The sequence below is a fragment of the Drosophila rhopaloa genome, unplaced genomic scaffold, assembly GCF_018152115.1.
Source record: "Drosophila rhopaloa isolate 14029-0021.01 unplaced genomic scaffold, ASM1815211v1 contig_159, whole genome shotgun sequence".
NCBI classification, from domain to species: Eukaryota; Metazoa; Arthropoda; class Insecta; order Diptera; family Drosophilidae; genus Drosophila; species Drosophila rhopaloa.
In genome coordinates this window covers 92371-117819 of record NW_025335038.1, presented here as the reverse complement: position 1 = coordinate 117819, position 25449 = coordinate 92371, and the positions used below count along the sequence as shown (strand labels likewise).

The window sequence follows — 25449 nt, the reverse complement described above, 5'->3', positions numbered from 1 at the left end:
ATTTTATTTTGACTGGTTAAATTTTGTGCATATTCACCTTAACTTTGTTCTTTTTTCGATTGCGGTGCGGTATCGTTACATCTGTTAATTTTAATAGCTTTGGTCTCAACGACCGTTTTGACACCTTTCCTCGCTCATACGTCAAGTCAGAATAGGTTTCAGTGGTCATTCTTTACAGACTTCGCACAAGCCTTCGAAAATCGGCTGTGATAAATAAGGAAAATTTCTTTGAAAACTTGAGTTGTAAAGTTAATAATTTATTGATGAGGGCGTGAAGCTCAGAAGGAAGGATCCCTTCGGATAATTGTTTTTAAAAATACATTATTGGTTCGCTTTAATGGCAAGCTACTTTAATGTCTAAAACAATTATTTAAGGGCTATGAATACTGCATTCATTTATTCTTTAGTTTTAACTGTGTCAATCTTTTCGAATGCCTAGGCTATTAGTCATACCTAAATAAATATTTAAATTTATTCGTCTGTGCTAGTATTGCCACGCTATTTTAGTTAATTGAGTCATTTCCCCCAGTGAATAAAAACATACTCATTTTAGGGTGTGGCTGTGAAGGATGCGAAGCCAATACTTTAAGTCAAAATCTTTTTCATGACTAATTCGACCTAGGTTGTTGAAGCAAACATATGCATATGTTATAGCCGCAAACAGACAAAATAGTGCGAGTTGGGTAGGGAAAGGATTGTTATTAGTTATAAACCCAGGAGCTATAGAAGACTGTTTAGGATTACAGTCGTAACAACTACTGAAATATCGTCATTATGTGAGTTTGCAGGATAACTTAAAACATTTGGGCAGTAATATGCTAAGACTTAAATATCATTGTTTATATGGCATATTTGAATATCTTGTAGGTTATACACAATCGAAACCATTTATCCTTGTATACACACACTGTCATTCGTTTTGTAGTATCTTCCAAGTGCCCTATTGTGTACAGTGGCACCTAAGTTCGTACAACTGAGACGAGACGCGATATTTAAACGTTCCGTTCGTTACATCAAAACCAAACTGAAATGGCTCCGCTCGCGATTCGAGCAGCTTGTGCTCGTAAATAGGAAGGTTGCGTTTCTTTCAGTTGCCCTACGGCTCATAAGGATGCTGTGCATCTCTTTTCAGGATGCCAAGTCCAAATGAGAGAGTGCCAGACAACGTGCCAAGCAAATCCGACGCCTGCGCCTTGATTAGCCAGACTTTGACATTTCCACGCTTATTCTCAGTATACCTATGTATACCTAACCCAGCGGAATCGCCATGTCGGTATGTGCCTATCATGAGAAGCAAATGGCCTTATATTTTGAGGCGACGCACGGAGGTTTGCAAATATCCTTTTGAAAATATGTGCACAAGAGAATCAAGTATATTAAATGTTCCAAAACTAAAATATCAAGTTCACGCCTGAGAAATGTGCACTAGTTACATACTGCAGGATTGACCAACATTTTGTTTAAGGTTTCTAAATGTGTGCAGTTCCCCTAACGACACTGCGCATGACTCACCTAGTGGTGTGAAGTGCGTAATTGTTGGTTGTGGAAGCACTCCCATAAAAAATGTGTGTGGGAGTTGCTCAAACGGCCTACCCGTTTAACTTTGTTTTAGCACGTGTTCACGGACACTGTTTAATGAAACCAACATGTTGCTGGGCTGACGGGGTTTTGCTCCTCCTGGGTGAAAATTTCTGGAGTAATTTTAAAGCATATTACCAATTAAAAGCATCAAAGAACATTTTTTCATTTTACCCCTGACATTTGACTGCTAAAAGTTGTTACGCGATTTCTTCAGGGCCTGCATTTATTATTTTAGTTGTTTTGGTTTGTTTTGCATTTTTCATGTTATCCAATAATAGATTCCTGAAACCAACCACAAAATGTCAGTCCAGCCACATTACGATCGCCCGATCCGGCTCGTTCCGACTTATATACTACCTGCAATTGAAAGACAACTTTTGGGAAAGTTTCAAGCAGATAGCTTTAAAACTGAGGGACTAGTTTGCGTAGAAACGGGCGGACGGACAGACGGACATGGCTAGATTGACTCTCCTGGTGATGCTGATCAAGAATATATATACTTTATAGGGTCGGAAATGTCTCTTTCACTGCGCTCCAAACTTTTGACTGAAAGTATAATACCCTCTGCAAGGGGATACAAATTATAACATTGTTGTTTTTTTTTGTTCTTCGTGATTTGGAAATATTTTAATATTATGGATTTACGTTTTTAATTAAATTAAAATCGGACAACAATATCATATAGCTGCCATAGAAACGATGGCAAAATTCAGCGCAAAATCGACATAGTTTTATTGTTTTTAGGGCATAATAAGGGCATAGAACTCGAAATGTAGTCGATCTGTAATAACTGCAAGGGTATCGGCTTGCCGAAGTTTGCTTCATTTCTTGTTAATTAATACTTAGCTCTTACCCAAATGTCTTATAAATGCTGAACTCACCCACTCTTTTACATCTTTTTCCAGCAAGCTTATGTCAATTACAATTTGTACAACGTACAATATTTTGGGCACGGAATTTGGGCTACGGGAGATGAACCTGGATCTTCGCAAGGAACACGGCGAAGAAGGCGATTCCCACGAAGAACACCATGAGCAGCTGATCAAAAATGGACAAAGCCAGAAAAGGAAGCAGGTACTCATCATCGCAGCGCCTTTGATTTGGTGGTGTCCCCCAGTCCATTTATCTCTCTCCCACAATTGGACCTTCAGATCAGTGAGCCACGAAAAACGAATCAATTTTGGAATTACTATTTCGCCGCCTTTTGATCTGACGCTCTGACGAACAACTCAGAACTGTGCAAGCGCGCTACTATAAAATTCAGCTTATTTAACCGATACTGGGCTTTATGTTTAACTTTTTCTAAGGTTTTTACTAAATGAAGTTCGATTGGCAAAAGGACGAGCCGAACTATCGATTGTTTCTAAAAGTGTTGCCCCAACCGGAAAAATCTGCTACATGATACAATAACATAAGGTAGTCTCTTCGGCAAAATTTTGGTACCCTACTATTATAACAATGAGTGCGAGTGAGATGGGAACTGTTTAGTAAGTGCGAGCAGAGCGACAATAGAATGTGTGGATTAACCCTTAAATGGATCAGGGTTTTTTTTTGACTTTCATAATAAAAGGAGTTCAATTATTTTTATAAATTAATTTTTAATAATTTGGAATTTGAAATTAGGCGTTGTTTTTGTCTCTGATTCTTAATTCCTCCCACAGCGCTCTTTTTTCCGAACGTTTAGACAGCCGACGAGACTACCTTATGTTATTGTATCATTGTCTGCTCATTACTAATACCGAACTATCGATTGTTACAAAAAGTGTTGCCCCAACCGGAAAAATCTGGTGGTCTGCTCATAACTAATAACCCGATCCATTGAGATTTCAAAAAGAATTTAAATTGCGGTAACAATGATTGTCATTTACTTTGGATTAGGATTGAGAAAAAATCAGCCAGTGGGCGTATCTGAGAGAGTGGTGTTGTTGCTTTTTTATTGGCCAAGTTATTTTTGAATGGCCAAGTATTTAACTGTCCTTAAAGGGGAGTATATTATTAAATTTTTTTTTTTTGCATTTTTTTTTCTGAATGCTCAACATCTTGAGAATATTGTGTTAAAGTTTTAGATCGATCCGAGTAAAGCATCCGAACTTATGGGCAGTTGATCGTAGGTAAGTTAGAACATTTTGTATGGGTGTCCAAAACTTTAAACTTTAACTTTCAAAGTCGGTGTACACGATCCTGCAAAATCCATCGGACAGATCGTTTTGAAATTTTGCACAGATGTTGTCAACTAAATTTCTCAGGTAACGCTGTCGAGTTTTCTTTTTATACCCTTGCAGAGGGTATTATAATTTTGGTCAAAAGTGTGCAACGCAGTGAAGGAGACATCTCCGACCCTATAAAGTATATATATTCTTGATCAGGATCACCTCCTGAGTTGATATAGCCATGTCCGTCTGTCCGTCTGTCCGTCTGTCTGTCCGTCTGTCTGTCCGTCTGTCTGTTTCTACGCGAACTAGTCTCTCAGTTTTAAAGATATCGAATTGAAACTTTGCACACACCCTTCTTTCCTTTGCACGCAGTATATAAGTCGGAACGGCCGGGATCGGACGACTATATCCTATAGCTGTCATATAACTGAACGATCGGAAATGCCATAACTTTGGTGTTTGTAAAGCTAGGAAGTTGAGATTTTCTATAGGTTTTATTTTTGGCCAATCAATCTGACCTACCGAATTTCATGAGAATCGGCCGACTATATCTTATAGCTGCCATATACCTGAACGATCGGAAATGCTATAACTTTGGTGTTTGTTAAGTTAGGAAGTTGGGATTTTCTATGGGTTTTATTTTTAGCCAATCAATCCGACCTATCAATTTTCATAAGAATCGGCCGACTATATCCTATAGCTGCCATATAACTGAACGATTGGAAATGACATAACATTGGTGTTTTTAAAGTTAGGAAGTTGGGATTTTTGATGAGTATTAAAAATGCATCATATGAATAATTTTGGAGAATATAATTTACAGAGTATTCTGCAAGGGTATATCAACTTCGGCTCCGCCCGAAGTTAGCTTTCCTTTCTTGTTTTTTAACTAATGCAATTGGATTTTTGCATTTCAGATGATTCCATCTGATACTATTCGTATCGCCAATAAAATTTTTTAAAAAATGACTTTTCACCGAATTAACTATACCCCCCCTTAATCATACGCAAAAAAATTACGTCGTTTTGACCAGATCCTATTACATCAATATCAAAAACAACATTTAATTAAGAAAGATCTGGATGAAAACCACACGGGTCTCAACAATCAAGTGAAAAATTGTTTTTTCTTTAACATTTTTATTGGATTTATCCTGGCTAATTATAAAAAATCAAAACCTTAACGTTTTAATGCTTTATGAAGCCCCGGGACCAATTCTTGACAACAAGCTTTTTTTTGCTATTCTTTTCCAGTTCATCGGCCTGCATTTGCTCACTTAGCTTTCTCTGGTTTTCCCGGAATTGAGATATGGGATCATTAAATTGATTGTAGTACTGCAGCACTTCCCGGACATCGTCTATCTCACTGGTGCCCAGAACACTCAGGAACGACACAAGATCAAAGAGAGTCGTATCATTGTCGTTTCCAGACCATCGCGGGATCGAGAAACAATTTGAAGGATGCAACTTGGTGGAGTTTCTATCCCAATCCACGACCACCACACGTTTTAGGTCTCGGTTCAGGTTGTCAAGATTCTTTACGTGATGTCCTTGAAAAAAGTGTGTTGAGTCACGAACCAGACGATACATAATAAAACCGTTTGGATCAAGGGCGTCGAGCAGTGGAAACACTGTAATTCCTTGCTCCGCCGTGTAAACAACGATCTCAAAATACTTAGCACATTCTTTAAGAAATATGTCAACGCCGGGACGCTTCTTAAAGCGCCAGCCGGTTTCGTAAGTCCAGTCAGGGTGTATCAACACGTCCTTAATCTCAAGCACTAAGGTATACGCCGGCTGCACATACGGCGCCTGAAGAGGTTCAGGAAGTAGCTTCTGACTTGACGGCTCCTGTATGAATCGTTGGAAGTGGTTCACCGACTTCCAGGTCCGAGCAGTGTATTGCTGCGTTAGTGGCAGCTGACTAAACTCGTCTTTAACTTCCTTTCCCTGTTTATCCAGTGCTGGCTTGCCAAAGTAATATATGGCCCAAGAGGAGAACAGCAGTCCTCCTATACCAAAGAGTGCAAAACCTAGTTTCATACGGCTCCAAGCTCGCTCCATTTCCTTCACTTCCTCCTCCTCCTCTCGTTTGCGACGCTTCCTACACTCCTCGTCGTTGGGCTCACCAGAAGTTTGGGGAAAGAGCTTCGATAGGATTTGCGCAGACGTCTTCTCATAGGTCGAGTAGCGTCGGTGTACAATGAATACCAAAGATGCACTTGCATTGCGGCGGTGCACAAGAGTTCGGAATCCAAAGCACGATATGCAGCCTGGCTTCGTCCTCGTCCTCTGAATTTCACAAGTTTCTGCCGGTTCATCGGCCTCCACCTGAAGTGTTTCGACCATTGTGCGCCATAGGCCAAAGGTCAGCGCTCGTGACGTGTTGATAATCTTGCGACCAATCCGCGGGCATTTATTTAAAAGACGAACTATGGCTATTGAAGGCATTGGCAACTTGAAGATTTATTCGGCGCTCAAATTGCCGATCAATTGTTTGGTATTCAGTTTAATAATAAGCCACTATAAAATTTGACATCTTTGTATTGACCAGCCAAGGAAGAGTTAATTTTTTCTTCTGTGTAAATTATTTTATTGAAATTTTGTCGCAGACAGCCGATTGGTCGTGTTTTTTTCGACTGCAAGTAAATGTCAAATAAATCCAAAGCCAACTAACAACTCATCCACAAAAACTTAAAATAGGTAGGAGTATCCTTAAATAATTTAATATTTTGAAAATACCTTTTTATCAGAATCCACAAATATTGCTTGTCTGCCATGTTGCGCAATCCTGAATTTTTATTGACCAAAATATTTATAGTTGAGGTTAAAGTTTGGTATTTCAATGGTGCGTATGCCAGGCTTACCTTAACTAAGAAGTGGAGCAAAAGACTGGCTCGGAAATACTCCAGCCGCCATCTTGCCAGCTAGCAATCACTACTTCAAAAGGATGCTCCCAGAACCCTATCCTATTGCACATACGTAGATAAAATAATAGCATACTATAAAATACCCCTTACTCAGCTAACCAATTTGAAAATATATATACCCCCTGAACGCAATGCTGGAAGGTATACCAAGGGTGGAAGATGTAGTGGATTCAACAGTTCTAATAGTAGCTTAGTATGTTTATGAAGGGTATTTATTTTCTTAAAACTAAAAACTATTTGGGGGCTCGACTTTTTTTGTACAATTTCAAATCAAACCACGCAATACCTGTTAAACCAGAGGAGTGTCAAAGTAAATTGTGTTTTTTTTTAACATCTTTATAAGCAAAATTAAGGCCTTCCTAATTGGAAACCTTTAGTAAACAAATAAAAAGAACCCCTTTAAAAGCTTTGAGTAAATCCAGGTTTTATATGTTTTTACAAAACTTTTTGACATACATATATCCAAAAAATGCTTTGAATCTTTTTGTAGTGTGTTTTATATGATTATGATTTTTTTATTTTGAATATGATTAATTTTAAACGATTATTGATCGTGAGACGAAATTCGTCGGGTACCTGTGAGAAAACAAATTATTATTAAGTAGATCACACTTTTTCTTTGCGAGTCCTTACCCTTCTCCTTTTGCTTGCGTTCTTTTGTGCCACGATTTTTGCCGTGATGTTTTCCTCCACCCGAGTTTCCATTTTCCTTACATTTCTTGCTGACAGTACGCACGGGATCGCAGTTCTGATCACTACCCCCGACTGCCTCAGCTTGTAACTTATCCTCCCTCATCATGTGCCCAGCGTTACATTGAGACCAGGTACCCTTCTCATAACGACAGCCTTCCAAAGCGAAATGGGAAAAATAAAATTTTGTTCAGAAGTCGGGAAACGGAAAATGCAGTATTTCTCAAAAAAAAGTAGTAAGGGAAAGTGTTAATAGGAAAAGAAAACACAATTTTAGATGCAATATGACTGGGTACATGGCAGTAATTGGGGGCATGATTGCACAGGCAATGTGCGTATATAGTTCGACAAACTTAAATAAGGTGAGGCTTTTGGACTTATTTACCCGGAAATGAATCATCTTGTAAATTATTACACTTTATAAGAGATCCTCGTTTTGCGTGTGGGGATGCTGTGAATGATTGTAAAATGAATGTAACCGGTACCCACCTTTCTTGCATTTCTTTTGTATAGTCCGAGTTGGCAAGCAGTTTTGCTCTCCCTTCCGTAGAGATAAAACTCGCGTGCGCATGTTGGTTTTGCCATCGCAGTCTGACCAAGCGCTTTTAGCGTACCGACAGGTCGACCCTGCCAACAGCCAAGCTTATAATCAATTTCAATTTTAAACAAGAAAAAAAGCTAACTTCGGGCGGAGCCGAAGTTGATATACCCTTGCAGAATACTCTGTAAATTATATTCTCCAAAATTATTCATATGATGCATTCTTAATACTCATAAAAAATCCCAACTTCCTAACTTTAAAGTTATGGCATTTCCAATCGTTCAGTTATATGGCAGCTATAGGATATAGTCGGCCGATCCTTATGAAATTTGATAGGATTGATTGGCCAAAAATAAAACCCAACTTCCTAACTTAACAAACACCAAAGTTATGGCATTTCCGATCAATCAGTTTTATGGCAGCTATAGGATATAGTCGGCCGATCCTTATGAAATTTGGTAGGTCGGATTGACTGGCCAAATATAAAAACCATAGGAAATCCCAGCTTCCTAACTTTACAAACACCAAAGTTATGGCATTTCCGATCAATCAGTTATATGGCAGCTATAGGATATAGTTGGCCGATCCTTATGAAATTTGGTAGGTCGGATTGATTGGCCAATAATAAAACCCATAGGAAATCCCAGCTTCCTAACTTTACAAACACTAAAGTTATGGCATTTCCGATCAATCAGTTATATGGCAGCTATAGGATATAGTCGGCCGATCCCGGCCGTTCCGACATATATACTGCGTGCAAAGGAAAGAGGGGTGTGTGCAAAGTTTCAATTCGATAGCCTTAAAACTGAGAGACTAGTTTGCGTAGAAACAGACGGACAGACGGACATGGCTATATCAACTCAGGAGGTAATCCTGATCAAGAATATAAATACTTTATAGGGTCGGGGATGTCTCCTTCACTGCGTTGCACACTTTTGACCAAAATTATAATACCCTCTGCAAGGGTATAATTATAACCAAAGCTGTTCTATTTCGTACCGTTTTCTGACGTCTTCGCCTTGGGTCCTGCCCTTTTGCCTCCGTGGTGTTGGCTATGTGCTGCATGCTGCTGCTTGATTCCTTGACGCTGCTGCTTATCAGTGTTTTTGTGGCCTTGTTTGGGTTTGGTTTGTGAGTGCTGTGTTGTTGCACTGCTATTTCCGGCAACCACTAGTTTCCGAGAACCCGATTTGTGCACCTGCTGAAAGTACTCCTGCGACTTGTTCGGCTTACGATTGTTCCTGAGGCGGTGAGAGTCGCCATTTGTTGTGGAAGCGACTTTCTCATCCTCCAGAGTTCCTCGAGACGCACGAAAATGTACTAAATTACCGGAACTCCTCTCCATAACCAGGCGAATGCCATCAGAAATGCCTTTGCCTTCCGCAGACGACGGAATCTGCGCCAATACCACCAAGACTAATTGCAGAACCGTGGTCAAAAGGATTATAAAATTCATAGCTATTTTGAAAATCTAAAATTTATAAAAAACTTAATCAGAAGATAATAAACAAATAAAGACGGACATGGCTTAATGCCTCAGCTACTAAAGTTGAACGAAATCATGTGTACTGTATTATTTTGTAAACACTTTTACTCCCTTTAACTTTACAAAATATCTTCGGCGGAAAAATTTTACGCAGTTTTAATGTTTGTGACTCGCAAAAGCCATAAATTGACCGCCCATTTAGGGAAGAAATCGAAAATTGAAGGCAGTTCGAGGAATCTAGAATGCATTGAAAAATTTTTCTAAATGTAGAACAACAAAAGTACAACTTCAACAGTGTTGTGGAGTTGAAATTATATAAATACACGAACTTTATATATTGTGTAAGCATGAACTCTGAAAATTCTGAGCTTTCCGATTCGTCTTCTAAAGAAAACGATTCTGGAAAATCATGCGGTTGTTCTGGTTCGGGCTCTAAAAATCTAGATTGGAGCGACGTCGTCGAAAACAACCCATATAGTGGATCTGGCGAAGTAACTAAACCCACAGAGTATAACAAGCCTCCTGTCGGTTGCGAAGAGAGGTTAGCGTACAGAACTAAGGAGTGTTACTTTTATGATACAAATACTCGAAAAATATTCTTCACATTGCCGCCAGATGAATACATTGGAGCTATACACGACGGATGGAATGTAATTGCCGGAAAAGAATGTAAATGCAATTGTAGATGCGTGCTTCGATGCAGGCACATATTAGTGAAACACAATGAATCAGATAGACTTTCTTCATTCCGTAAACGACAAGTGAATAGAACTAAGGAGGAAGCCCTATATAATATTTCACAGGCCTGGAATCGATTAAAAGCCGGCGAAATCGAGTTTCCGAAATTGGCTAGAGCGATCTCTGATTGCTGCTCTGCTCGATACGGTGGTGACTTGGGCCCCTTTAAACTTACTCAAATGTCTTTTTGCTTCGAGCAAAATGTTTTGCGCTTAAAAATTAACGAGCTCTCGGATATTTTTGAGACAAGATCAGGATATCACATTTTATTGCGGACGCCGGCGAATAACAGTGAGAGAGGTTCCTCAAAGACAAAAAAAAAACACAGGCGCTTTGTAAAAATAAGCGATGCTATTGAAAAAAAAAAGTGTAAGGCCCGCCTGATGAAAAACAAGCTTTTCCCCAGCTTTTTGCACGAATCGCAAACAGAAGTATGCAGCTTGCTCGGACAAAGACAAAGAAACTGCGATTCGGTTAAAAAGGCCGATAGTGTTCTTAAGAGAGATTCATATTTACCCCCAGAAGACGATCCCATGATGAGATTGTATACTCAGCAGCAGCTTAGATTAAAAAATACAATAATCCAGAAAAAGTTGGATGTGGCCATGTACTTAGGAAATGCTCTCAAAATAATAGAAACTGATGCACTTGGGAAAAGTGTTATTAAACTTCAAAAAGTGACTAAATATCTGTTAATCCATAAGGAAAATCTTCGACCCAAAAATTTACATGAAGTGTACAACGAACACGACAAAATTTAAACAGACACAAAAACACCAATTTAAAAGTGTTTCCAGCAATAGGGAAGTATTGTCAATATAATAAAGAAATCAAATGCAATAATTGTTTAATAGATCAAAACATGTGCTTTAGAAACACACCTTTCTTTAAAGTAGTTAAAATAATATTGGTTTCTATGGAGTTATATAATAAATGGAGATATGTCGAGCATGTGGATTTAAATATTTTTTATATTTATATTTTTAGAAACAAATTTCGGTCCAACTCTGTTTTTTCCAATTACAGTCTACTCAAAGACTTAGCGCCTACATTCCACTAAAATCGGTAGATTAAAAACTCTTATATGGCATTTTCACTCAACGCGAATCCTCTCTGGTTGATAGCAGGAAGGGGGTGCCTTGCACTAATGCTTCGCGCGCACACGCAATAACAGAATTTAAAACTCACTCAAATCTTAGAGAGGAAATATCCGGTCATTGGCAAGTGGATTCAAATTCCAGGCTGTGGTTCCACAAAATATATACGGAGGAAATTTTTGAGGAAATGTACTTCACTGAAGACGGCGGTTTACGATCGGCGCGCTTGCATTCAGAGTTGTGGCCAAACTGAGTGGGCGAAACGCCACAACTCGAGGAGCTCGAGAGGCTCGAAAACTGCTCAAAAAGCCAGAGAGTGTAATGAGAGCAGCGGCAAGAGCACTGAAACTTGCTTCCTATAACATCAACAAATTTATATACACAGCGATGAAAAAAATTTAGGTACTACACTACCTTCATCTGGTACGCAATCTGGCAGCTTAGGAAGAGATACAAATTGTGGAAAAATAACACTAAATAAACACCTATTATTTTCTGCTCTTGTCTCCTATTTATAGATTTTCTAACTGAATATTAACAGTAAGATTATTATTAATTGCCTTCATTATTTTTATTCTTTTTCCTGTACTGTATGATTTTCCAAACCAGTTGCATTTATAAATAACTATTATCGCTTACAAGAGCACATTCTTGATGTTTCTAAAGTAGCTGTTGATAAAAACATTCAAGTACATTAATACTTGTTTACGTGTTACTGGAACCGCATAGTACGATGGTATTTGTGAAGATGTATGTAAATAAGCGGGAAATGGTATCAGTTTTGAGTCTAGATGGTATAAGAAAGTTTAGAAGGCTATTTTAATGCTGTACAAACAGACGCCTTATTATGTGCTAAGAATGTTGTTTCCTTCTATTCTGTGATTGAAAGGTAAATTTTAATATTTATGTATGCAGGGAAACAACCTTCTTGCACCTATTAACCAAATCCCATGGAACAAATGTAAGCCAAATAAATTTGTGCTTCGCTGTTCTGTCAGTGATAAGATAAGCCATAATTTATCTATGTCCATGGATGCACATAGATACATACATAAGTAAGTTGCTAAATGTAAACAATGACCACGCATTGTGTAACAGATTGGAGTTCTTCGAGCAGTTTACAATTATGTATATCAAAAAGCAAGTAGATACAGTTTTGAGTCAGTTTGAGTACATTTCTCTCTTTCCCATTTCCATTTTGTTTCCGAGAGGTCCGCCAAACATGTTTTGAGTAATTTTTCAGAGAGTCAGATCTATGTTGGTCAAAAAACAAAGAGCGGGCGCAGACAAGAAAATAAACAGCAAGAAATAAATGCATGTTGGCTAAAACAACTTTAAAGGGAACATATAAATTTAGGAAGAACCGAGAAAGATTTTAGATACCGGATACTTACAAAAGTGCTTCTTAGTCAAGGGTTTTATAACGTATTAATTATTTTAATTTTCCGTTTACAATTAAGTCTTTGGGGACCTAATTGATCATAAGGACAAAGAATGATTCCGAAACATTTTAAAAGTTTTCCCAAAGATTCGGACCTGCTTGTACCCGAAAGAAGTGTAAAAGGCTGTTCATATTATATTAATAATATAATTCTAACCTTCTGCGTTATATTATTTGCCAATTTCGATTGGTTAGTCAAATGGTTTTATATCCCTATGCTAAATGCATTTCAACTGATATCCTTAATACAAAGGCAGATTTACCATTACCAACAAAAATCGATGTGCGCATGGTCGTATCTCAGAAAAACAATTAAATGCTCTCCTTATGTGTTAAAAGTACAACACCATAACTGCTGCTCGAGAGATATACGCAATCCTTGTAAGAATATTTATTAGCCCATTAAATTATTGTATAAAAAATTATTTATTTTTTTGTTTTCGTAATAATTGTATTTATTAAAGTTCAGTTACTTTTTTCTTTTGTTGTATACGTACGTAAACAAATTTAACTTTATTTTAGGGGAGTCGATTTTGCTCTTCCTTATGGAATTAAAAGACTCAGATAAATACTGCCCCTAACGATGACGTTTTTATGAATTTGCATGCTGTGTGTATGTGAGCTGTTCTTCTTGACTTTGTAGGTATGAATGTACGGGGGGTTTTGCTGTAAAACTGCTTACAGACAAAAAATTAAGTCGTAGTTAACGTTCTCTGTTAAATACCTGTTTATTTAAACGATAAACCATGTATTTAAAATGGTATAATTTTTGATCAGAATATGTATGAATATAAGTATGTAAGTATGCCTGCATTTCGACTTGTATAATAATTTTGGGAATGGTATTTCCAAATTTATATTTTAATTGTACCCAATGAAAGTGAGTTAGAAACTACTTTAAAATGCCAATCGCCTACGATGCAACTACGACGGATCCGTGATCTAGACCCGTCATGTTTGTTTCTTTATCTTTCAGTTTTTTTCTTTCTATAGTACGTTTTTTTTACAATATTTACACTAAGTGTTTTATTAATATATTATCCGGAATGACAAACTTTTTACCGTCTCTATGAATTTAAAATTTATTTTCTGCTTTTTCGGAATACCGTTCTGTTTTTTTTTGAGATTAGACACAGAAGCTGATATTTGCCGAATTTTTACATCAATAATCAGATTAATTGTTTGGTTTTCATTTTAAATTTACGGTGACTATTATTTTCATTCAATTAAAGAACAACTCGGCTAAATTTATGGAAGTGGTGTAAACAGTCACATAATTTAAGAGGCTGCATTTAATAATTTTCCTTTATTTCGATAAGGCAAGTGCCTTTCCAGTTTGCATCATTTCAGAGAATGGTAGATGTTGGCTTGGATGTACATATGATTTTCTTTTTGGATAAAACTAAATACTTTTTTATTTATGTAGGTGTGGTATTGTATGAATATATTTTATTCTGCATTGCATAAATATTTTAAAATTCCGCAAAGTTGCTATTACGTCTTACAGTTAAACGTACTGTCTTGTATATTAAGTTTATCGTTTGCTTGAAAACCAAACAACAACATTAATCAATTTGTGCATTTAATTAAAATGCTTTTCGGGTATAAATAGCAGACAATTAATGTCATTATGATTTTTTTGATATCGATTTATTAAAAAAATTATTCAACATAAGCTATTTTGCATCGGAGTGATGCAAACCAACACGGGGCATTTAAAATTATCGAGTATGAAATTAATACTTAAGCGCGTCCTTTGCGAGCAGCTGCATGTAAATGAAAAACAGAGAAAAAGCTATTGTAAACAGTTTTGTAAGGAAAATAGTAAAATTCTGAGGTAATTTTTTTGTTTTGATTTTTTGTTACATTTGGGAACGAAGTATTTTATCTAAAATTCTTAACCAGCGTACTGACCTTTATCTTTATTCTTACGCTGCTCCTTGGCACTCTTGTCCTTAGACTTTCCGGGCTTGCAGTTCTTCTTAATGACACGCGTTGCTTCGCAGGACGGATCACTGCTAGCTTTCAATTTGTCAGCTCTAGTCATTTGCCCAGTTGCGCATTCTGACCAGGATCCCTTTTCATACCGACATGCTGTTAACAATAAATGAAAACGATATTAATCGATGCAGGAAACAGAAGAGATGTTTTCCAGGTTCACTACTAATTTAGAAAATAATTGGGAAGTTCTTATAAATTACCTTTTTTACATTTTTTCTGAATGGTTCGCGTTTGGTCGCATTGTGGATCGCCCTTTTTTAATGTCAAGGTTCTGGAACGTGTATTGGTTTTTGTATCGCACTCAGTCCACGGATTCTTGCCATATCGGCACGACAAACCTAGACAAATTAGTACCACACTAAATTAATTCCTGGACCAGCAGCCCTCGGACAAACTCAGAATAAGCTTTCGACTCACCGTCGCTCTTGGTGCCACGTTCGTTTCTTATTAACACTTCGTGATCGTCCTCCTCCCACACTTCTCCTTGAATTGCTGTGGTGGGCTGGGTCTGCTCCGACACAGGGAGTGCGAGGGGTGTTTCTTGGCCTTCTGTGGTGCCTAACACTGTGCTGCACAACATTCCCGACCATGTTAGAAACGATGCCAGTAAAAGCGCGTTGTAATTATTTCTCATAGTGTGACTTCTCCTAGTTCTGCCCTCTGAAAAAAGACCTATACCTTAACACAAAAAATATGGTAGATACATTAAAAGTAATTTCCGTCAAAAAAAAGATATGTTTGAAATAATTAGTGTATGTATCTTTAAATAGAACAATTCTAATAAATTCGCCTTGCAATTGCCATGCCCCTTTTTTTCAATATAAACATATAGCACAAATGCACAGAAGAATTTATTAACTTTAATATACATATACATCCCATTTGTTGCACTCTTTGACACAGAATACAAATTTATAAGCACAGTTTTAAATAATTTTTCCTGGACCCAACCGATAAAAATGAGGACCTACCGTTAGTTATACACACAAAACAACTCCAGACTCAGACACAGCGTAGAATAGTTTTTGACGACAGATTGTATCTACTGCTCTCGTTGCAGGACTCTTCGAAACTGAATGGAAATATATAAGGACTGCAGCATAAAAGGCCACGGCATGTATAATATCCTGCAGGATTTTATGCTCATAAGAAAGCCCTTTCTCTCGCCGTATGTACTGAGAGAGTGCGCACCCGCGCCTAGGCTTTTATCAATGAGCTGCGCAAGTTTTACACTTAAATATTTTATTTTTATCCTGAATGCAGGTTGTCCAACTACCTCATGTTGGCTATAATCTAGGCGAAAATAAATGCGCTTCATGTACTACGACTTTACTTGAAGCGCATTTATTTTCGCCTAGAGCATGTGTATATCCATCCAATGGAAATTTAGGAAAATAAAGCGCTGCTTTGCCAATTAGTCCCTATAGACCTGATTAAATATAAGATTTTCTTTGCCGCGAAGGCTTGTCTGGTCAATATTCTTCTTCGGGGAATAATCAATGGTCACCGGAAGCTGATATTTTCCCAAAGCCGGCCTTTAGTTCACTGCTGTGTGGCTTCCAGTATGAGCCAACCCAACCCTATTTTTATCTGGCGCACAGTCCAACTCATGTTTTGGCAATCCGTGCCTAATTTAGTAGTAGTAGTTTGCTGTAATCGAAAATGTTGTTTTACAACTCGTTTCTTAACATGAGGATTAGCCATTGGAAATAGGGCTACACATATAAAATAGGCGGAATCTGTGTGCCACGAAATAAGGACAAAGTGAACATCGCATACCTCGTCAGATGTAGGGGTTGCATCAGCTTAATTGGCACTGCAACGCCTCGTAACCAAAAACCTGGGGTCAATTTGTAGGCTCTATTGAGTTCAACAGCTGTCATAAAATTTAATAATGCAAATGTAATTAAGCCATCTGACCCGGCCTCACGTGGTAGGCTGTCGTTTTGTTCTGCAACCGCACCTCAACAATCGAATTGATGACGCACTATAACACCTCCTTAAACAGGCCGTACATGTTTCTTTAAATTGTATAAATCCACAAGAAGTGCAAATATAAGCTCTATCACTTAACAATAAGGAAAAGGAACCTTATATATAGAAAAAGAAACCAGGCGCAGAAAATGGTCAATAATATTGTAATGAACTGAAGTTTAAATTGACCTTTTCACTTTATCTCTTTAAGTACAATATAAAAACAAATTGCTTAAATTTTTACTCATTAGATTATTATTAAAGTGCATACTCGATTTTGCACTTTAATACGAACCACTGGTCAACAAACAAAGCCGATGTTCCAGTCAGTTGAGCAACCCCATTCATACCGAATTCTGGGAGTACACGAACAAAAGCTTCCGGTGAAAAGTGGAGGTGAAGTTTTCATTGATTCTTTGGCCAGAGTGCCGAGCTTGTTTCCATGGCAACTTTTGGGGTTCAGGAACATGGTTGAATTAGTATACATCAGCGCGTAGGTTCGCCAGTGCTTATCAGTTGTTGGATAGCTGTTTGTGTCGGCAGCAGGTTTGGGTTCCTACAATCTGGGACTGAGTGGAAAAAAAAACATTTAATAAAATAGCTTTAACTAAAGGTTCTGATCGTATCAAACTTCCATTAACAAAACTTAAAGCCGCTTACCCAATTTGTTTATGATATGGTGCTATACTTTCGAGACAACTTATCAATTTAAGATGCCTACAACGCACAATTCAGCAAGTACATCTGAAAGAAAGATTTATTTGGCTTGGTTTCTGCTATTCAACATTCTAGTGCTCCTTGCACTGTCAGTGTCTCTGCCAGTAATAGACGGCGGCCCAGCCTGTAAAGCTATTGCCACTTGTGATCCATTTCTGCCCGTCTGTGCGACATCAACAAATGAGCACCAATTTTTCTACAGCCACTGTGAAATGTTGCGGGATACCTGTCTTACTGGGAAGAGTAAGTACTCCGTTAAGAAATGTAGTCCTTGAAACGCTAATCTTGTTAAACTGCAGCTTGGATAGCGGATTTCTTCAGCCACTGCAATATCAGTAAGATTTAGCCTGTTAAAATAAGTTCGACAATGGACAGCAGGTGGCTTATAAAACTAGCGAGTTTAAACAATTTGTTTCGTGTATATAAAAACAGTTATAATAAAACGGCTCTTAAGTCTTAAATGCCTTCTGAGCGACAATCTGCTTGCCAATCTCTAAATAATTGCGAGGCAGCCAACGAGTCAATGGACTAACTAGATAACTAATTCAGGCAGTTTTTGGCGTCTGAACTCTTTCCTTGCCTCGTCAAGAAGTACATTGTGCAGTAGACTCCGATTCTGAGAGTGATCCGTCAAAAGCGAAGGGTAGGGATTGCCGCGAAGCTCCAGCACAGACTGTCGGTAGTAAATACCGGGATAGTCCCGAGGGGCCTTGTACATGCGAGTGTAAGAAACACTATAGTTTTCGTAGCGCGGAACCAGCACCCTGAAGAGCTTGTGCACCAATTGCTTCTCCAACAGCCAGTAATCAGCGAGTTCCATTGTGGCCTTGTGCCGGTCCCCATGGCGTATGGCATTGGAAATAAGCTGCGAATTAAAGCTTTTATAGATGGATTGTCATAGAATTCAATAACCCGGTGGTTGCCTACCAGTTCGGCGTAGCCACGGGCCTCATCAGCTCGATTGTAGAATAGTTCGATGCGCTCGTGCTTTACCAACGCCGTTACGGTCTTACGCAGCTTCAGCAGCCTCCCCTCCGGTCCATCCGCGTTTTTCAGATTACGTTTATTGGGTCGGACAGCGATGCGCAGCTGAGACATAAGCTTTGTTACATCGGCTTGATTCATTTTTAATGGCTTTTAATATTTTTTTAGAAATCGAATCACGTAATGCAATGCAACGGCGGACAGCTATCGGACCTGTATTGATATTTCCAAGCCGATGATTTGGGGTAATCGATACGTAAGGTTGCGATGATTTTGGAAAAAACATCGATGTTTTGTCAGAGTTTTTTGAATTTGAAGTTCTTACAAATGTTGTGCTCAATGCTGCAATTTCGGTGGTGCACGGAAACGATCTGGCAATAGAAGAGGCATTTGAAATTGAATTTTTGGAGCTGCTTACAACGTCACTGCCAATTTACAGTCCGATTGCTTTTGAGATTGCGTAATGAATCTTTAAGTCGGTCGGCAAAACCAAATGATCCATCACGGATCAATAATCATGTATATCTGATGAACACGGCCTTTGGTAACAAGAGCTACACATTTTTTTTGGTGTGACCATTTTACAAATTTCGAATGTCGACCATTTTATTTTAAAAATCGTTAGATAAGAACTCATCGACAATGAAAACATCGATGACACCGATGTTGCCATCGAAGTTTTTCCACCTCTACTTCACTGAAAATTTTTCGATTTTGTGTGCGGTGCGGTTCCTTCTCCAATAAGTTCATTAGGTTGGAAGCGGTGTTAAGCCCCAAAACGCAATCAAAGCAATATTCCGCAATTGAAGTCTATTGCCACGGCCCTCTGCTAGTTACTTCCCCGCATCCGAAGAGAAAATGGCAACAGCAGCGAACAGCGCGACAGCTGCCGGAGCAGCAAAAGACGCCCCGCCAGCGCCTTCAAAGTCCTTGTCCGGCATTGTGAAGCAGGTAAGTGGCTGTGGGTTGATTTTTTGTTATTGCATTTTGGGCACTTAATCCCGCTCCCTAAACCCTGGAAAGTTCGGGTAAAACCTTTACTATCTTCCATCAGCGTGGCAAATGCGGCGGCCAAAGCGGTCGAGTGCAACTCTGACTGGTGTGAAAGAGACGCGTATACCGTCGGTGCGTGTGTGACACGTTGCACACGCTCTTCCGATCCGAAGAAATGAAAGTAGGTGCCAAGCTGGCAGATTTTTTTTTGTTTCTGGCGGTGTTGTTGTGGGACTGCTACGACACCAGGAGGGTTAGCCGGCAGCGGCTCTCCGAAACTTTCTTAGGGAGCATTTCCTCCTCCCCCCGTCCAACGAATCGGAAGATATTTAATTAGTGCGCCAAACGAGTTCGTTTCTAACCTCCTGGATGAATACAAAGGCGTTCAGAACGCCGTCACATTTCTAAATGTAACTGGCCTGGTCAAGCGTATTCCGTCACCTACTTTCACCAATTGGGAGCCGACGGTGTGCGGTCACCATTTTCAGTCAGCTTCGTGGACTTTTGTCGGCGACAGAGGTGATAACAACTATCAATTTCCAGAGGTTACAAAATTTCCGGGCAGAATCTAGCTTGGTGACGTTGGCACCCAGCAAACAAAATCTCGACATCCCCTTGGGGAGTCAAAAACCTGTTGATCGTACAGGTAATAGCCGTCGCTTTGATAGCTGTGCATTTACATATTGGCTTTTGTGCGCTGTCTTTTCATAGCGTATAAATTTTTCGTGGATACAGACCTTTGCTTGTTTTGTGTCCAGTTTGATATAAGCGTATACCCATGCTATGTTTATCCCAGGGTGCCTGAATTTCTCCTGCACCCTAAACCGGTTTGGAAACGGCCTGTTTTTAGTTAGGGCAAATCACCGAATTTGATGGCCTGCATGAATTAATTCGAAGACCGATACTTCATTTTTCGATTGGAACTATACGGCAAAATTCTAGCGCAGGCGCTATCTTTTAATTTAATTAAACATGCATAGCACGTTCTAAATACGAAGACGAAATTTTATGTTGTCTTATAGTTAATAGGTTTCTGTAGTACACTTTTTTTCCTCACCCAAATTTCCTTAATTTTAACAAAAATATTAGAAATATCGATAGTGCCTTTGTCCGCAGTGGACCAAGCTGCGATAGGGGCCATCGTATCTCGTCCACCTCTAGCCACACGTGCACTTACTTTAACCTCACTCGCCAACACCAACCTTCTGTCTATTTCAGGTTCTCTCCGGCGACACTGTTGTTATCCGCGCGACGAAAGGTGCCCCGCCCCCGGAAAAACAAATTACCTTCTCGCATGTCCTGGCCCCGAAGTTAGCTCGCCGTCCCGGCGCCGGCGGCGACGAGACCAAGGACGAACCCTGGGCCTGGGAGTCGCGGGAGTACCTTCGCAAGAAGCTGATCGGTGTTGAGGTAACGTTCACGTTTGATAAGCCCGCCAACTCGAATAGGGAGTACGGTTTTGTGCGGATCGGCAAAGACAAGGACACTGGCGAGAATGTGGTCGAGTCTATTGTGCGTGAGGGCCTGGTGTCAGTTCGCCGGGAGGGACGTCCCACGGCCGAGCAGCAGACCCTCATCGAGTTGGAGGACCAGGCGCGTGCCGCTGGCCGCGGCAAGTGGACAACAAATCCGAATGTCGCCGACAAGGTGCGCAACATTAAATGGGCCCACGAGAATCCCGCCCACCTCGTCGACATTTACGGTGGAAAGCCCGTTAAGGCCATCATCGAGCACGTGCGCGATGGCTCCACCGTCCGAGCGTTCTTGCTGCCCGACTTTCACTACATCACGTTGATGATTTCTGGCATTCGGTGTCCAGGGGTCAAGCTGGACGCTGATGGCAAGCCTGACCTAAGTGTTAAGGTTCCGTTTGCCGACGAGGCACGCTACTACGTGGAGACCCGCCTTCTGCAGCGGGATGTGGAAATCCGCCTGGAATCGGTCAACAACTCCAACTTTATTGGAACGATTCTGTACCCAAAGGGCAACATTGCCGAATCGCTGCTGCGCGAGGGACTTGCCAAGTGTGTTGACTGGTCCATGGCTGTTATGAAGACTGGTAAGCTTAACAATATACTCAATTTATTAAAAGAAATAATAAAGCTTTTGTAAACCAAATCGGCAGCTCGATTGCACAGCTCAGCACCGAATTGGTAAATAACTTATAGTTGTGCTGTTTACTGTTAGCAATCGGTTGCCAAAAAAAAGGACGGACTCCAAGAATTTGGTGACTAATTATTCTCGCTGCGTTCATTTCACCCCGTCTACATTTACTTCTGCTAGGCCGATTTCGTAAAATAACTATAGTTTTTACTTTACTAATATACTTTCACCGTTCACTTTTCAGGCGCCGATAAGCTGCGTGCTGCGGAGCGTGTTGCTAAGGATAAACGCCTCCGCCAATGGCAAGATTATCAGGCAAAAACCCCCGCTTTCAATTCGAAAGAGAAAGACTTCTCCGGAAGCGTAGTAGAGGTCTTCAATGGCGATGCTATTAATGTACGTCTCTCCAACGGTCAAGTGAAGAAAGTTTTCTTTTCTTCCATTAGGCCGCCGCGTGACCAACGGGCGGTAGTTGGCACCGACGGCGAGGAAATCGTAAAAGCCCCACCTCGCGGAAAAAACTATCGGCCACTCTACGAAATTCCTCATATGTTTGACGCACGCGAGTTTCTGCGCAAGAAGCTAATTAACAAGAAAGTGCAGTGCAACCTGGACTACATTTCGCCCCCGCGTGAAAATTTCCCTGAGAAGTACTGCTACACGGTCTCTATAGGTGGTCAAAACGTTGCGGAGGCTATGGTGGCTAAGGGCTTGGCTACATGTGTTCGCTACCGGCAGGACGACGATCAGAGGTCTTCCGCCTATGATCAATTAATTGCTGCCGAGCAGCAAGCCATCAAGGGGCTGAAGGGACTGCACGCAAAGAAAGATAACGCAACACTGCGAGTAAACGATCTGACTGTTGACCATTCCCGAATTAAAGTCCAGTACTTGCCGTCGTGGCAGCGTGCTCTGCGTACTGAAGCCATTGTCGAGTTTGTTGCTAGCGGATCGCGCCTTCGACTGTTTGTGCCAAAGGACAGCTGCCTGGTGACATTCCTGCTAGCCGGCATCTCGTGTCCGCGGTCTTCCCGCCCGGCGCTGAATGGTGTTCCCGCCCAAGAGGGAGAACCCTTTGGCGACGAGGCTTTGACCTTTACCCGGGAGCGTGTTTTGCAACGAGACGTTTCTGTGCATATCGATACCACCGACAAGGCAGGATCTTCAGTGATCGGTTGGCTTTGGACGGACAGCGGTGCAAACCTGTCAGTTGCCCTTGTTGAAGAGGGCCTTGCGGAAGTACACTTCAGTGCGGAGAAATCTGAATACTATCGCCTGCTGAAGAGTGCTGAAGACCGCGCCAAGGGTGCCAAGAAAAACATCTGGGCCAACTATGTGGAGCAAGTGCCTGAGGAAAAAACTGTTGTTGAGGAGGAGAAGGAGGACAAGGTGGTTGTGGAGCGCAAAGTCAATTACGAAAACGTAATTGTCACCGAGATTACCGAAGCTCTGACATTCTACGCGCAGTCCGTGGACAACGGATCTAAACTTGAGTCACTAATGAGCAAGCTTCATGCAGATTTTCTGTCCAATCCACCCATAGCTGGATCGTACACACCTAAGCGCGGCGACCTTGTGGCCGCTCAATTTACTCTTGATAATCAATGGTACCGCGCCAAGGTGGAAAGAGTTCAGGGTAGCAACGCTACCGTCCTGTACATCGATTATGGCAACAAGGAGGTAAGTGCCATCTCTATGTATAGAGCACTTGTGCATTTAGCAAGTTCCTTAGATCCGTTTCCGTCTTAAAGTGAAACGCATGAGTCATAAGCTTGCAAAATTAAAAATGCTTCTCCAAGTGACTATATGCGTGGCATGAGGGCGTAAGGTAAACCCTACAGCTGCATTAAATGTGATCCCCGTTCCGAGTCGCGTGGTATTCTCTTCAAAGCTACATAGGTAGTTCCATATTTTTTGGATCAACCGAAGGTTCAAAGAAGAAGGATGTTGACGTGCGAGGAGAGAGCGCAGAGCGGCTGGGGGCGTCCAAATCATGCTTCAAAAGTCTTTGAGTTGCGACACTCCCAAATCTAATACAAATTAAGAAATTAAATTGTTCTAATTTAAACTCACCATTTCAGACTCTGCCCACAAACCGTTTGGCCGCCTTGCCTCCAGCCTTTAGTAGCGAAAAACCGTACGCCACGGAATACGCGCTGGCCTTAGTCGTCCTACCCACTGACAACGAAGACAAGGAAGAAGCCTTGCGTGCCTTTTCCGAAGACGTTTTAAACCACAAGGTCCAACTTAATGTAGAACTGAAGGTAGCTGGGTCGCCGAACTTGGCCACGCTGCACGATCCAACCACTAAAGCCGATTTTGGAAAACAGTTGGTCGCCGAGGGTCTAGTACTGGCCGAGAAACGTCGTGAGCGTAAGCTCAAAGACCTTGTGGATCAGTACAAAGCCGCGCAGGAGGCAGCTCTAGCAGCACATCTGGCCATTTGGAAGTACGGCGATATAACACAGGACGACGCGCCGGAATTCCGCTAAAAAATGGCAGGAACTATCGAGTAGGCCTGTGGCGTGGAGCGCGTTGCTAGCCGAAATGTTTGTCTGCCAGATACCCGCCCTTTATATACATAACAACAAGCAACAACTTAATGAATATGAAATTACTAATTCTATCTATACACACCAATATATATGATACATATACCACATTGGAAATACATACATACATGTGAGCAATGGCATGGAAGAACACAGTACATTTTTTGTATGCTTTAAGCTGGCAAATTACCAGATTATTTGTTTTTTTAGTTTTTTCATCATGATTCTTTTAATAAATATTTGACCCAACCTAGCAACAATTGAAAAATTTGTAAGCGCTTGTCCTCCATAAAAATATTATATAAAAAGAGAGAAGCATGCGAAACTCGTAAACCTCAACATTGTCTTTTAAATTTGCAGATTTTATGTTATTGTAAAATGTTTTTTGCATTACTAAGTAAATACAATTAAATAATTTAAAAAAAACCAAGTCCAAGCAATTCACTAACGGCGCTCCAGCGAATCCACCTTCTCAATTACGCTCTCAATGTTAAAGTCCTTCGGAATCTTGAGCGTTTTTTGTCGGTCCAACAAGCCCTGTTTGGTGGCAACCTGATGGCTTCTTCGCTGCAAGGCAACGGTGTCCGGAATTAGTCGCTCTTTCGCAGCCGCTTTAAATCTGTAATTGCAGGTTCTAGTCACAAGTAAGACTACGAGTTCAAGTTCCCATTACCGTTCCAACACCGCTACGTCTTTAGCCGCCATCTCGATGGCCGACTTTATGCGCTGCAGCTCTAAATGTTGCTGGACCTTGGTTCGTTTATTTTCCAGACAGTCCCTTTTCTTGCCGTAGTAATAGTCGCGCAAAAAATTCAGATTAGAATCGTAGATTTGGGAAAAGGCATAGTATTGGACGCATTTGTCAAGGAGTGCCAGGTCTTCGTCGGAGAAATCGCCAAGCTCGATGCTCGCCAGTTTTAACTGATCCTTAAAGTGCTGGCCAAGGCCCTTCAATGACTTGATTTCCTCCTGCAATTTCAGGTTCTCTGCAATTCATAAAGTCAATTTTTAAACGACCAGCTCGGTTTAAGCAAAACTCACGCATTTTCAATGGATAGCAAACTATCGATGGCAGACTATCGCGTCGAGATTTATCACGATTGTAACTAGCCGGTTGAGCATACAATGTACATTAGTTGACGAACTTGAATAGAAATGAATTAACAGTCGTAACTAGTTGCAATATGTTATTCTAATTTACCAATTATTGGTGCCTTTGATGGTTTCCCAGCTATCGATATTCACAAATGCAACATTTCAGGGCCGCTATGTAAATTAAAAAAAGTCCAATTCCAATTGATAACAAGTTAAGATCAAATAAAAATGAATTAATATATTTATTTAGTCCAATTAACCATTGATAACTTCTGAAAATAACAATTTTGTTCTTGTTGTATTAACATTACACCAGTGTGACCGTATATAGGAGCACGGAAAAGACCAATTGCCCAGCAGTACGGTCAAATTA

The 25449-nt window shown here is 40.3% G+C and overlaps 9 protein-coding genes across 12 annotated transcripts in view; 3 read left to right on the top strand and 6 right to left on the bottom strand.

The window, feature by feature from the left end:
- LOC108042191 (rho guanine nucleotide exchange factor 4) overlaps positions 1-1008 on the bottom strand; it is a 39020-nt gene extending 38012 nt beyond the window's left edge. Inside the window, exons 1-2 of one of the 2 annotated variants that reach the window (XM_017120354.2) lie at positions 907-1008; positions 38-204 (exon numbers count right to left, since the gene is read on the bottom strand). In XM_017120354.2, coding sequence (XP_016975843.1) covers positions 38-169 — 132 coding nt within the window. In that variant the 5' untranslated portion in view covers positions 170-204; positions 907-1008. The remainder of the gene's footprint in view (positions 1-37; positions 205-906) is intronic. The other variant, XM_044457483.1, reaches the window with a different exon arrangement.
- A 3846-nt stretch (positions 1009-4854) lies between these two features.
- On the bottom strand, positions 4855-6378 carry LOC108042196 (mitochondrial import inner membrane translocase subunit TIM50-B). Its single transcript, XM_017120373.1, has one exon. The coding sequence runs from the start codon at positions 6183-6185 to the stop codon at positions 4923-4925; it is 1263 nt and encodes a 420-aa protein (XP_016975862.1). The 5' UTR covers positions 6186-6378; the 3' UTR covers positions 4855-4922.
- Positions 6379-7062: 684 nt separating this feature from the next.
- Positions 7063-11477, bottom strand: LOC108042200. The gene is made up of 5 exons (XM_017120376.2): positions 11308-11477; positions 8895-9366; positions 7844-7981; positions 7298-7510; positions 7063-7240 (listed from the first exon to the last, which is right to left on the bottom strand). Exons 2-5 carry the CDS (start codon positions 9349-9351, stop codon positions 7209-7211), a joined length of 840 nt encoding a protein of 279 aa, XP_016975865.1. The 5' UTR covers positions 9352-9366; positions 11308-11477; the 3' UTR covers positions 7063-7208.
- Positions 9374-10986, top strand: LOC108042199. The gene has a single exon (XM_017120375.2). The coding sequence runs from the start codon at positions 9729-9731 to the stop codon at positions 10878-10880; it is 1152 nt and encodes a 383-aa protein (XP_016975864.1). The 5' UTR covers positions 9374-9728; the 3' UTR covers positions 10881-10986.
- A 1889-nt stretch (positions 11478-13366) lies between the features above and the next one.
- Positions 13367-15732, bottom strand: LOC108042201. 3 transcript variants are annotated; one of them, XM_017120378.1, is made up of 5 exons: positions 15630-15732; positions 15076-15336; positions 14859-14996; positions 14572-14751; positions 13367-14423 (listed from the first exon to the last, which is right to left on the bottom strand). In XM_017120378.1, exons 2-5 carry the CDS (start codon positions 15290-15292, stop codon positions 14401-14403), a joined length of 558 nt encoding a protein of 185 aa, XP_016975867.1. In that variant the 5' UTR covers positions 15293-15336; positions 15630-15732; the 3' UTR covers positions 13367-14400. The 3 variants fall into 3 exon arrangements, with proteins under 3 accessions (XP_016975867.1, XP_016975868.1, XP_016975869.1); XM_017120379.1 differs by having other exon boundaries at positions 15076-15330; positions 15630-15715; XM_017120380.2 differs by having other exon boundaries at positions 15076-15318; positions 15630-15646.
- A 1562-nt stretch (positions 15733-17294) lies between these two features.
- On the top strand, positions 17295-17746 carry LOC108042204. Its single transcript, XM_017120383.1, has 2 exons — positions 17295-17592; positions 17649-17746. The coding sequence occupies exons 1-2, from the start codon at positions 17304-17306 to the stop codon at positions 17693-17695; spliced, it is 336 nt and encodes a 111-aa protein (XP_016975872.1). The 5' UTR covers positions 17295-17303; the 3' UTR covers positions 17696-17746.
- Positions 17729-18924, bottom strand: LOC108042202 (39S ribosomal protein L17, mitochondrial). The gene is made up of 2 exons (XM_017120381.2): positions 18277-18924; positions 17729-18214 (listed from the first exon to the last, which is right to left on the bottom strand). The coding sequence occupies exons 1-2, from the start codon at positions 18472-18474 to the stop codon at positions 17882-17884; spliced, it is 531 nt and encodes a 176-aa protein (XP_016975870.1). The 5' UTR covers positions 18475-18924; the 3' UTR covers positions 17729-17881.
- A 115-nt stretch (positions 18925-19039) lies between these two features.
- Positions 19040-24320, top strand: LOC108042194 (staphylococcal nuclease domain-containing protein 1). Its single transcript, XM_017120370.2, has 4 exons — positions 19040-19284; positions 20545-21385; positions 21674-23109; positions 23511-24320. The coding sequence occupies exons 1-4, from the start codon at positions 19192-19194 to the stop codon at positions 23919-23921; spliced, it is 2781 nt and encodes a 926-aa protein (XP_016975859.1). The 5' UTR covers positions 19040-19191; the 3' UTR covers positions 23922-24320.
- Positions 24321-24322: 2 nt separating this feature from the next.
- On the bottom strand, positions 24323-25376 carry LOC108042203 (augmin complex subunit wac). Its single transcript, XM_017120382.2, has 4 exons — positions 25183-25376; positions 25023-25125; positions 24655-24967; positions 24323-24600 (listed from the first exon to the last, which is right to left on the bottom strand). The coding sequence occupies exons 2-4, from the start codon at positions 25024-25026 to the stop codon at positions 24426-24428; spliced, it is 492 nt and encodes a 163-aa protein (XP_016975871.1). The 5' UTR covers positions 25027-25125; positions 25183-25376; the 3' UTR covers positions 24323-24425.
- Between the last annotated feature and the right edge of the window lie 73 nt (positions 25377-25449).

What these genes read in the sequence shown, in the direction of transcription:
- LOC108042196 (XM_017120373.1), bottom strand. Translation starts at nt 6,185, where the DNA reads ATGCCTTCAATAGCCATAGTTCGTCTTTTAAATAAATGCCCGCGGATT.
- LOC108042199 (XM_017120375.2), top strand. Translation starts at nt 9,729, where the DNA reads ATGAACTCTGAAAATTCTGAGCTTTCCGATTCGTCTTCTAAAGAAAAC.
- LOC108042201 (XM_017120378.1), bottom strand. Translation starts at nt 15,292, where the DNA reads ATGAGAAATAATTACAACGCGCTTTTACTGGCATCGTTTCTAACATGG. An exon ending in ACGTGGCACCAAGAGCGACG is followed by an intron (nt 14,997 to 15,075) that starts GTGAGTCGAAAG and finishes TAATTTGTCTAG; the next exon opens with GTTTGTCGTGCCGATATGGC. An exon ending in GCGTAAGAATAAAGATAAAG is followed by an intron (nt 14,424 to 14,571) that starts GTCAGTACGCTG and finishes ATTTACATGCAG; the next exon opens with CTGCTCGCAAAGGACGCGCT.
- LOC108042203 (XM_017120382.2), bottom strand. An exon ending in GACGTAGCGGTGTTGGAACG is followed by an intron (nt 24,601 to 24,654) that starts GTAATGGGAACT and finishes CTGCAATTACAG; the next exon opens with ATTTAAAGCGGCTGCGAAAG.
- LOC108042202 (XM_017120381.2), bottom strand. Translation starts at nt 18,474, where the DNA reads ATGAATCAAGCCGATGTAACAAAGCTTATGTCTCAGCTGCGCATCGCT. An exon ending in CCCGTGGCTACGCCGAACTG is followed by an intron (nt 18,215 to 18,276) that starts GTAGGCAACCAC and finishes TTTAATTCGCAG; the next exon opens with CTTATTTCCAATGCCATACG.
- LOC108042194 (XM_017120370.2), top strand. Translation starts at nt 19,192, where the DNA reads ATGGCAACAGCAGCGAACAGCGCGACAGCTGCCGGAGCAGCAAAAGAC. An exon ending in CATGGCTGTTATGAAGACTG is followed by an intron (nt 21,386 to 21,673) that starts GTAAGCTTAACA and finishes TTCACTTTTCAG; the next exon opens with GCGCCGATAAGCTGCGTGCT. An exon ending in TCGATTATGGCAACAAGGAG is followed by an intron (nt 23,110 to 23,510) that starts GTAAGTGCCATC and finishes TCACCATTTCAG; the next exon opens with ACTCTGCCCACAAACCGTTT.
- LOC108042204 (XM_017120383.1), top strand. Translation starts at nt 17,304, where the DNA reads ATGATATGGTGCTATACTTTCGAGACAACTTATCAATTTAAGATGCCT. An exon ending in TACCTGTCTTACTGGGAAGA is followed by an intron (nt 17,593 to 17,648) that starts GTAAGTACTCCG and finishes GTTAAACTGCAG; the next exon opens with CTTGGATAGCGGATTTCTTC.
- LOC108042200 (XM_017120376.2), bottom strand. Translation starts at nt 9,351, where the DNA reads ATGAATTTTATAATCCTTTTGACCACGGTTCTGCAATTAGTCTTGGTG. An exon ending in ACAAAAGAAATGCAAGAAAG is followed by an intron (nt 7,511 to 7,843) that starts GTGGGTACCGGT and finishes TCGCTTTGGAAG; the next exon opens with GCTGTCGTTATGAGAAGGGT. An exon ending in ACGCAAGCAAAAGGAGAAGG is followed by an intron (nt 7,241 to 7,297) that starts GTAAGGACTCGC and finishes GTTTTCTCACAG; the next exon opens with GTACCCGACGAATTTCGTCT.